The following is an 11,523-nucleotide window of genomic DNA, read 5'->3' on the forward strand; positions in this document are numbered from 1 at the left end:
TATAAAAGGCAAGGTATAATTTTACGATTTATGTAGATGGAAAATCTTGTTTGTTTCGTGTGTTTGTTTGATACGCTTTCACGCAAAACAGTTTAACTAATTGAGATAATATTTTTCATGAAAATAGGTGGTGGTGTGGTCATTGGAAGTGGCGATGGACTTTTTTACCCAGGACGCTACCAAAGTTGATGACGAAATCTTGCAGACATAATTAGGAGAGGAATTTGAAATAATTAAGTACCTAGAAATCAGCTGGGCGACAGTAAAATGTAATATTATATAGTAGGTGCAGAATAATATAGGTATCTGTACAGTCCAATAATAATTGCATATCGAAATAAATTCTAGTGCGCTTTAGCAATGCGGCGGCAATTTTCCTTTACGAGTGCAATATTTTTCAAAGCATTGATTTCAAGTAAAGGAAATTGGAGACTAATGTCCCGTGTAATCATTTGCTGTGTCTCAATAAGATATTATTTCTATATTTACTCTGGAATCAATTGTCATACGAACCAACAGTCTTTTTGAGTTAATTTTAAGGATAAGCTTACACAGAAATATTGAAGTAAAATTAACTGCGTACAAAGTTAAGTTATTTTTATTCCGCAATCGCTTTTCCAAGAGCTTCAAAACCATATCATAACCTCTGAAGTTATTATGTTTTTCAATCTCATCATTCTTATGATTATAGATGCTAACTCTCATGACCACAAGTCCACCACCGCAGCCATACTTAATTGAAAACTGCAAAAACCTTCAGGAGTTATTCACCTTTAGGTATAGATACCAAATGCCTACCTAATATCTGTCTTGTTTAATGAGTAGGTACTTAACAAAAACACCGACGGTAAACAACCGGTTTAAGTGTAAAACCGGTTGAGAGCCTTGACTTCTAAAACTTCGGCCCTCAAGTAATGTTCTATGACAAGTGTCTCATTAAATAAATTGGACCGAATTCCTAGAAGGGGTCTTTGGTCTCCTCATTTTGGTCTGATGGAATCATTATTGCAAACTCGCGGTGTCTTTGGTCTACTCATTAGTTCCATGGAATCACTATGACAAACTCCATGGACCAACTTATTTAACAAATTTTTTTTCTTGTACGGTATGTCCAAGACGGTATGGTTGATAAAAAATTCCATTTGATTCTGAGTATTCTAATAACAAAGGGATGCCATCAAAAATAACGATGTGGAAAATATAATACCTGGTATAAAATATAAAGAATATTGGGAGATAATAGAGGTATAAGGCAAAGATTTTCCGTACACTCCGGAAAACATACCTTTACAAAAATAAATAACAATGAGAAACAACCTGTTGGATACAGGTTTTTAAAGGGCTTCTGGCTAACCGTTAAGCCTTTTGCTGACAAACCCTAATCCTATTGTTATTTACGAGTGTAAGCTAGATACATCCCAGTCACGGACTACAACCAAGTAATTCAAGGCAACCTGGGTATATGACAGCCCTATACATCCACAACTTTCATACTATGATAGCAGAGTATCAGCCTCACCAGTACTCACAATGATTTACGGTTACGACACGCTATGCCCAAATTTTGGCAATTTTATTTTCAATGGCCTGAGAAGCGGTTACGAAAATAGCATTACCTCAGAAATCGCGGCGTGTAAAGCACCTTGTCCAGTGTTTGTTTGCCTTTACGAATGTTTAAAAATCGAACAGCAAGGAGTACAACGATTACTTGATATTTTATGTATTTAGTTACGTTAGAGACACCATTGGGTGAAGCCGGTTTTACATACTTAGGTTGTAGCCGGTGTTACTCGGAAGTGTACCGTCGAAGATCTATTGAATATTTTCGTTGTGTTCTTATAAATTGAAGGTATGTTTGTTTTTATTTATTTATTGAGGTAAATGTGTAATCTAGGTAGCAAAACTGAAAATTTTTAAAATCGAAATTTCGATTAATTTACACCTTTAAGAAAACAACATCTGACGATATCTGTTACTATTGTCTTTTATTTTTTTTTCTGTGTTAATACTTATTGATATACCTACATACTTAGGTATGTATAAAAATATTACCGTCAATCATAATATCTAAACTTAGCTGGATAAAAATAGCACCTTTCAAGAATGCAAAGCTAATGTTTATAGTTAAAAATAAAATAAATCGTCGTTATGCATTATTATTGTCGATTACTGTAATGCGTACCTAGCAAATAAATCTGAGTAGAGGAATGTTAATAGGTATACTTACTTACCTTTTTTACATGTGACTCAACATTCAAGCACTTTTTAAAATGTCTGCGGGCGAAAAATCGGTATAATTAATGTTTGAGATGGCTATCGTTTTAATTTCTCTTCCTAGTGTCGGTTACACGGATTAAAGACAATTTCAGAGTTAATTATTTAATAAAGTATGGGTATTTACTTGCCTAGACTTTATAAAAAATCATATTATACAGAGCCTTTGTAGTTGTGTAGGTACTTGTGCCTTCTTCTAAATTTCTTAATTCAAGTGAAACTTACAAAATTAATGTTTGTGAGCTGAAATTGACACTTTAAGTACCTGTCTTACCTTATAGCGGTTATCCCGCGGTTTCACCGGTTATCCGGGGGTAACTTTTTCGCTCACCCGTATACGGCCTTTGTTACTCGGGGATAGTGGGGGTTTCTAACCTCTTTCATCTCTTCTGTGTTTCCAACAGAGGTTTTTTTAATCGTTTCAGAAGTTTCGGGCCTTTACGGGTCTTTTCGAGTACCTAACAAAAATAAACAAAAATGTTTTCTCTTTCTTATATGAATACAGTATAAGTATAGATCAGGTATGTTCTTACAGCCATCGCACCTTAAATAAAATGAACTTGACTTTGTCCTTCCAAAATTAACTTAAAAACAATATGACAAGCTTATTTTTAACTCAAAGGAGATTATTAAATATCGCTTAACTTCTTCCATTGTTAATGTTGTACAGACTGTACTTAGGTATATTTATAGTTTCCATCCGGTGTATCTTCTATAAATACCAATGAATAAATAAAATATTAACTGAAAAAATACACAAATATATTGCTCTACTGAATCTACGTATTATCTAGAATGCTGACTTTTAGACTTGGCTAGACTACTCGCGTTCTTATTGCTCTTACTATATACCTAGTTTAAATAGAAAGTATTTTGGAAATCGGTTCAGTTGCTTAAGGCATTACATGACAGACAGTACTTACAAAAATAAAAAAAATCATATAACAACACGGTAAGTTTCTTATTGAATTCATTCGTCGTGATGAGTTGCCTGAACAATTATATACTTAATACTATTCACATTTTTGTTTCTAATTATAGAACCTGTGAATAACCGAACTAATATTATTTTATCGTTCTTCTTCTGGTGGCTTTCCACTTCTGGATGTTAGCGCAATGCTAGCGAATTATTTGCCTATTTTATGCCAAACGAAATACTTACTTGGGTCTTGGATTCTTGTAATAGGTACCTACTCATCCACTGTCAGCCATGATGTCCTGTGTCTATCAGCGCGACTTTTACGCCATATTTTGTACACTAAGTTAATTTTTGTGTAAAAACTCTTACAGATGGCTCAAGTAAGCGAAAAAGATATAACTGCAATCAAAGACTGGCTGGCTCAAGAACCGACGCTACCAAAAGATTTTGGTAAGAATTAATTACTTTAATAAAACATTATTCTTTCATACTTAGTAATAAAGTACCAAAAATATCCGTATACTTAAGTACAGAAATTCATTATAATAAAGGTGACCTAAGATATTTGTTTTTTTTTCGTTATTTTTTATTAAGGATATTGACATAAGTAGTGCCATCTAACTTATATTTACTTACATAAAGCATTTCTTTTTATACGTGGTTTATCTTACTGTTAACTCAGAGTGATGGTGATTCATACATGAGTGCCATGTAAACTGTAGTCATAGGGTACAGGGTCAACTTATGTCTATTTACTTATTAAATACTTACGTTCTTAGTATATAACTACGACTATAAAATAACATCCCATATTTCATCTTTCATCCAAATATAGAATTATCAGATTCAGGTACTTTTCAGGGAAAACGTTTTTTGGTTGTTCGAAGCTCTGTTACGTCAAGGTTAGGGTTATAGTTACAGTAAAATTAACAGGGTTTAAATTCAAAAAGCGTTGTTGAAGTACCATTTAGTTTAACGAACGTTAAAATTTCATAATAAAAATGTCAAATTAAATCAAATTTTAAACTTTAACTTTATCGTAACGTACGAACAACCGGGCCTTAGTCTCTTTTGATATGACTTGGAATGTTTACACTTATTAGCGTTTCTAAGAATAGTTATGTATTTGAAAATACATACGAGTAGCTCTGAAGATTAAAAGTAAAATAGGTATCACTCAACATAAATGGTTAATATTTATCTTGTTAAGTAAGGAATATTATATAACGTGTTGCGTGATATACGTGCTAGATAATAATAATATAGCCTAAGCCTTGATGTCACCTTTGTAACTATGTAACGACATGGACTAAGGCGCACGCATTCTACTAACTTTTAGTCGGCCAATAGTTGTTTTAGGCTCATAAATCTGTATAAAGATGAATGGAAGTACACACGTAACAACGATTAGGCATTTGTTCGGTATCAAATCGACTAAAAACTTTGATTGAATTCACGAGTTTCTAAAAAAATATTTTTTCCCAAACAAAGGGCCAACAATCGGACGACTAAAAGTTTTTAGTGTGCCCGAGCTCTAAAGTTAACTTTAAATTAGTATACGCAGTAATAATCAACCAGTTTTAAAGGCTGTAGAGGTCATGGTATCGTTAAAATATTTTTTACTCCAACTGGACTTTGTTTGAACTATATTTACCAAAGAAAAATAGGTAAGTAAGTACTATTTCACAATGGCGTGTAATTGATTTGCTTTCCATTTTGTACGTTCTTTAAAAAGATTAACTACTCATAAAAGTGCGCAGAAACCGCACAGGAGCCAATTGCTTGAATATCTACGAGAACCCATTAAAAATCGCATAGGTAACACAACACTGTATTGATCAGATAATCGTAATATACAGTGGTTTATTTCACAAGACCATTATAAAATGAGAAGAAAAACAATAAACGACCAATAGAAACTTTATATTTTATAGTCCATGGTGATTACAGCTGCGTACGCAATATTCACAAGGTTGAATAAAATTGCACCTGAATAGACTTTTTGTACTGCAACTTTAAACACTTGTGTAATCTGAACAGGCACACCTGCCTCTTACACTATTACAATAATTGTAGGTGTTTATAAACAAAAGATTGTTTTAAATTGCACAGAAAAACGTGTTAAAAAAAAACAAAATAAATGACGATGCCATTTTCCGATGATTTGACGACGCATTTGTAATAGAAGACTAGCTAGATCGATTCAGCCTCTGTCGGTTTTTAAATGAATAGATATTTTTTTAGTTACAATTGGATGATGCTAAAAGTTGCAAAACCAAATGACTGAAATCATAATACTGAAATCTGAAATACTGAAATCATGACATGACATCAATCGTCATATTTAAACTGAGTAACTGAATGTTTCACTCTAAAGTTCGGGGCAGACAAGGATGAAAAGTGATGTCAAGATAACATCTTCCAGTCCTGTAAAATGAAAATTTTGTTGATTTTAATATCTTAAGTTTGACATGGTACTATGTGAACCAAAGGTCACAAAGAAAGCCTTGCCTCAGTACAAGATGCGTTTAGGTAGATACCTATCTGATGGGGGAGCCAAAATCAAAATATATTTTGGTTGTTTATATTATCCGTTCAAAGAAAACTTCTTCTGCCATGCAAGATACTTACAGTAATATAAGTTAACCATGTACTTGTACTTAGTACTTGTTTAGTAAATTATGTGTCCTCTCAGCCAACTTCATTGACCTAAGTAACACAGGTCACAAACTAACCGACCTAACATAATGTTGCTCCGTGCTGTCGCATTAATTAAGCTAACACAACAATTGTTTGAGGTCTTCTGTGTGATTAGAATAGTTAATTTGTTGCTATGTTCGTTGATACTTTGATGTGGTAATGTTCTGGGGTATTTTATTGGGAACTTATAAAGTTACTAGCTTCCGCCCGCGGCTTCGCACGCGTAGAGTCCGGTTATATCGCGTTTCCAAGAGAATTCTTCAAAAGAATTGTGTACCAAATTTTATTAAAATCAGATCGTAGTAGTAGTTCGTGAAAGCGTAACAGACAGACAGACAGACAGAGTTACTTTCGCATTTATAATATTAGTAGGGATTGATGCAATTTTCACAATTAGATAACAGCTGTTTAAAGAAATACGAGCGTTTATCTTGTCGGTGAAAAGGAGCCTTAGGAAAAAGTAAGTCATGGGCAGCTATAAAATCGTATAAATAGTAAGCTATTTAAGAGATCCGGCTGATCGTTTAAACTCGGCATTATATAAAAATTATAATATTTATTAAAACCAGAAAATAGAATATCCTAGCTTATAGTACCTACCTATGTACGTATGTCGTTAAAAAGTTGTGATACTGTAATACTCTTTTAAGAACGTTATTTCTACAAATATTATTTTTTCAACAACAATTAAAAGTTAACTGGCCCATTAAGAAGCGTTATTATCATAGTCGTGGTTTACCTTAACATAAACATAAAACATATCTAATATGAATCCTTCACAGCGTTGATTATTCCATAAACTATGTTTTAAATAGGTAAAACAAAAGAAAACATTTAAAAAGTCAAATTCTATTGTGCATTGGGAGAATAGCTGAGGTTTGTCACACGAAACTTCTTTACTTTCTTGAATTAAAAATATAAATAAAAAGAATATCTATAAATAGATTTCTTTCTAGATAGTTTTATTTCCGTATATTGAAATTGGACATGCCCCAGACGACATCACTTATCTTTAAAAGCTTTTGTTTTTTTTTTTTAATTTTGGATGACTCCGATTTGTCTTTAGAACAAAGAAGTAAAATAAAAAGAGAATTCACCTCACATTGCAGATGAAATATAACTTGAAGAAGTAAAAGTTACCTAGGTAAATGTTTTCGGATCAAAGAGAGAATTCCAATATTTCCATACGCAAAATTACCAACTGTTGTTCCTCCTTAACTAATTTCTTCTTACTCACAAAAGCTGGTTTCCGAATTAACATAGAATATCATCTTAATTTCAGAGGACATAATGATAAAAAAGTTCCTGTTCAGTTGTCACTGCAGCTTGGAGCGCACGAAGCGATGCATCGAACACTTCTGCAATAATCGGGCTACCATGACTGAGGTGTTCAGCAACCGAGACCCACTGTCTACCGGCATGAAGAATGCTTTTAATGCTACGTAAGTTTTTTTTATAATAGCTAAGTTTTTTGTAGGTAGATACCTACCTCTTGGCGGGCTTTAAGTTATCCATTTATTTGAAAAAAAAAAACTACTGTACACATACCAAAATCCACTGGTGTTGAAAAATGAAACGAAAATTGAAACTAACATTTCCATAAATCAACCCATTGGTATACCTGTCATTTAAAAAAAACGTATTTTTTACAATTGAGATTAAAAATTAAAACGCCCACTTCTCTAATGTAAAGTCTTGTCTACACAACCTTCTACCCTTTACTTAGGTACTTAATTTAAATTTAATTTCCAGAGCCGTTTCAACATACCTGATCGAAGACAAAGAGGAGATCATGATCCACCGGCTTCTAAGCACAGACAACTTCGACTTCTACAATAACTTGAAATCCTTCTCCTTACAAAGCGACCATTGGCTGCGACAGAAGAAAGATGTCTTACCTGAACACCATATAGTGGTGTTGGATATAAAGGAGTACACGCTTATGATCGTGGCCAGATCTAATGTGTTCTACTTCCAAAAGTTCCTGACTTTCCTTTTGGTAAGTTATACTTACAAATATTTTTAAATCTATTGTGTATATAGTTATCTTTTTATAAAGACTAGATATATTAAGTAGCTGTGAGTAAGCATGGGTTCGATATAAGTATTTAGGTACTACTCCTTTGGTCTAATGGTCGTTAAGTACGACTGCTGTTCATGGGGTCTCAAGTTCAATGCCGAATCGGAGTCGCTTTGTGGCTTAAAGAAACTTTCACGTGGCTTCCTAGGGTCTATAAGTTGTCAGTGATACACTTGGACCCGAATATTTGTTTAAAAGAACTTAAGGATGTTTTGGAAACCTAAGTCCTTTCAAGCTATATTGATTAATTTGCGACATCTCTATAATAGCTACTCAATCTTTTTACAGGAAGCCATGCCGGTGCGTCTAAAGGAAGTCCACGTGGTGAACTGCCCATCTTTCTACGAGTATCTATATGGCCTGGTCAAGGGAGCTTTACCACAAGAGATTCGAGACATTGTAAGTAATACTACATCTTTAATACATCTAGGTGTTTTTTGGACACTAAACTATAAAATTTTGGTGTACCTACAAGTGCTAGTAGTAGCTAGTACCCAATATTCCAGCCACATTGATCGATTTCGAAGGTATAATGGTACGTAAGTACAGACTATCAACCAATTGCAGTTCGATACATAGTTGTATTTATTCTAAGATGTATTTTAATTTTAAAAAGCTAAATATATTTGCTACTAGAGATGATAAAACTTTTCTTCTCTTGATCACAGATTCATTTCCACACGGACCACATGGGGCTGCACAAGTTTGTGGACAAGAAATACTTACCTGCGGAGTACGATGGTGATGCAGAGAGCATGGTCGAACAAAGTAATTATTGGGTCACAGAGATAAATGATCAGAGGTAATATTTGCTAATAAAGAACTTCTTAATTCATTGTAAGAAAAATATATAAGGGAATGACTAAGTACCCCTTCCTGATTTAGGTACTGACTAATCAAAATGATTTGATTTGGCTTATCCCGGGAAGTGGAAGTTATGACCGCAGCCATATAAAACTATGGCACCTGGTTTAATTTGGAGATGATTAAGTTCTCTTGTGCTCTATGATCCTGATGGTACCTACCTATTCGATCCTATCAAGTATTAGGAGATCCTAATCAACTGTCTACGTTACTCTTGTTAAGTCTTGGTCAGTGTTTTGTTTGGTTAAAAAGCTGACCTTATTCATTGTAATAAAATAATCGAGGAATGTAATGTTATGCTTTTGATTTTCAGAAAATTCTACCTGAACAACGATTTATGGAAGGCAGATCTGAACAAGAAGATTAAGAACTCTAATAATAACCCAGTCGAGACTACTATGAGTGGCTCATTTAGAACTCTCGCTATTGATTAGACGAGAAATTAGAATTATTCTGACATTTATGTTCGTTTATAAAATGAGAATTAGAATTAAGATAGTTAATAAGAAAGACCGGTGATCGATGATAAATTTTGCAAAAGCTATTTATTTATTTTTCTACTCAATCGGGTTTATGATAACAAATTGGAAGAGTTTAACTGTGATTGTGTAAGTTTTTTTTTGACAAACAAATACATATCATAATATTCATAGTAGCTTAATAGTTCAATACTGAGTTTAATCACTATTTTTACTTAGTAATCTACCTACCTATGAACAGTTTTGTAAGAGGTTTCATGCGGGAATGTTAAATCAAACTATAATAGCAAGTAATCCAGAAAATAACTCAAGTATGTTAATTAAAACCAGCTGCTCTGTCGGTTTTGAATCGGAGTTAATTTAATTGACGAGTTTAACCATAGGAAGGTATAAAAATAATTTTACATCATTTTAGAATTTTATAAAACCTGTAATGTAACTAGCTTCTGCCAGCGACTTCGTCCGCGTTAGATTCGGACTTTGTGCAAAGAGAGGAAGAAATAATAAACACCAGCCTATCCAATTATCTTAATGTATGCATACCTACTACTACTTTACCTAAATAGAAATAAAATTTAAATAAAACTACTTTTACGGATTTTATCGCGTTATATTAATATTATTTAATCCCGACGTTTCGGATCCTTTACAGCATCCATGGTCACGGGCAGTCTGTAACGGGATGCTGTAAAGGATCCGAAACGTCGGGATTAAATAATATTAATATAACGCGATAAAAACCGTAAAAGTAGTTTTATTTAAATGTCTAATATTCGCGTAAGTGTCAAAAATCAATAGAAATAAAATGTAAACTATTAATAATTTGTAATTTGAACTTAACTAATACTTACCTATTTTATAAAATAACAACAAAAGAAAATTTAAAATAAACTATTTAAAGTCGTCAATAAAATTATATTAAAATTATACAAGCTGTTGATTTGCATCCGTGCCATATTAAAGGACGTAATTATACTAATGATTCTCGACCCAAATCAACAAAAAAATTGGTACGTATTTGTTTTTTTTTTCGGAATTCCGTCAATGTCATCCAGCCGTATTTAAACCGTGCTGCGCCCTCACACAAACGCAAACACAAAGCATACGCAACGATCATTCATAATTTTCATTCATAAAATTGGATTACTTCTGGCATGCTACGACACTACAATGACAAAAAAACCAGTGCATATTAGCTATTTCCCGTCTACTGTAATTCCAATCGATTATTTACGTATTTTATGACCTCCTCCTGAACTATGGCACAAATGCAAATCAACACCTTGTATCTGTATATTATTCTTCCTTTATTGAATACGGAATAATGTTAACTTTTTTTAGTCAGTGGGAGTGAGAGTATTATAAACGTAATAGTAGACAAATATAATCAGAAAGCTCCGAACTGCTAAATTAACGAGAGTTAAACGTGTTATTGTGAGCCAACCATAAAAGATAGACATATATGGCCTTACTACAAAAACTTTAACCACTGTTTTACACTTGTCTAAAAAAAATATGGCTCCAAAATGAACCATATGTCAACGTCATAATTTGACATTTTTTTAGACGAGTCTTAAACTGACGTTAAAAAGTTTTTGTGGTAAGACGGATACCGTCTTACCACAAAAACTTTTAAACGTCAGTTTATGCCTTGTCTAAAAAAATGTCAAATTATGACGTTGACATATGGTTCATTTTGCAGCCAAAATTTTATTAGACAAGTGTAAAACAGGGTTTAAAGTTTTTGTAGTAAGGCCCATACTGTCAAGGTATATTTTTTACATAATTTTAAGGAGAACATTTCCGTCATACTTGGTTTCTGTATAGCTTTAACCATTAAGGCTGCACACGCGACGGAAGCATAAAAAATGGAGAAACTTCTCCCGTTTTCCCAACATTTACCTTCACTGCTCTGCTCCTATTGATCGTAGCATGATGAAAAGTATCCTATAACCTGCCTAGGAGTATGAATAATCATTGTACCAAGCTTCGTTGAAATCCGTCAAGTAGTTTTTGTTTCCATAACGAACATACAGAAAGACAGACAAAAATTTTACTGATTGCATTTTTGGCATCAGTATCGATCACTAATCACCCCCTAATAGTTGAATTGACCTCTCTACAGATTTATTATAAGTATAGACTACGTGAAATTATTTATATAAATAAATTAATTGTAACAGGACAATAAAATAAACGTTAAGAAA

The 11,523-nt window shown here is 33.2% G+C and overlaps 1 protein-coding gene across 1 annotated transcript; it reads left to right on the forward strand.

Annotated features, from left to right (window-relative positions):
• The first annotated feature begins 1,692 nt into the window (after window positions 1–1,692).
• LOC124636869 (alpha-tocopherol transfer protein-like) lies at window positions 1,693–9,518 on the forward strand. Its single transcript, XM_047173071.1, has 7 exons — window positions 1,693–1,849; window positions 3,565–3,643; window positions 7,176–7,335; window positions 7,646–7,892; window positions 8,262–8,372; window positions 8,642–8,775; window positions 9,151–9,518. The coding sequence occupies exons 2-7, from the start codon at window positions 3,565–3,567 to the stop codon at window positions 9,269–9,271; spliced, it is 852 nt and encodes a 283-aa protein (XP_047029027.1). The 5' UTR covers window positions 1,693–1,849; the 3' UTR covers window positions 9,272–9,518.
• The last annotated feature ends 2,005 nt before the right edge of the window (window positions 9,519–11,523 follow it).

This window comes from Helicoverpa zea, chromosome 15 (genome assembly GCF_022581195.2).
Source record: "Helicoverpa zea isolate HzStark_Cry1AcR chromosome 15, ilHelZeax1.1, whole genome shotgun sequence".
Lineage (NCBI taxonomy): Eukaryota > Metazoa > Arthropoda > Insecta > Lepidoptera > Noctuidae > Helicoverpa > Helicoverpa zea.

What these genes read in the sequence shown, in the direction of transcription:
- LOC124636869 (XM_047173071.1), top strand. Translation starts at nt 3,565, where the DNA reads ATGGCTCAAGTAAGCGAAAAAGATATAACTGCAATCAAAGACTGGCTG. An exon ending in AGTTCCTGACTTTCCTTTTG is followed by an intron (nt 7,893 to 8,261) that starts GTAAGTTATACT and finishes ATCTTTTTACAG; the next exon opens with GAAGCCATGCCGGTGCGTCT. An exon ending in ACAGAGATAAATGATCAGAG is followed by an intron (nt 8,776 to 9,150) that starts GTAATATTTGCT and finishes TTTGATTTTCAG; the next exon opens with AAAATTCTACCTGAACAACG.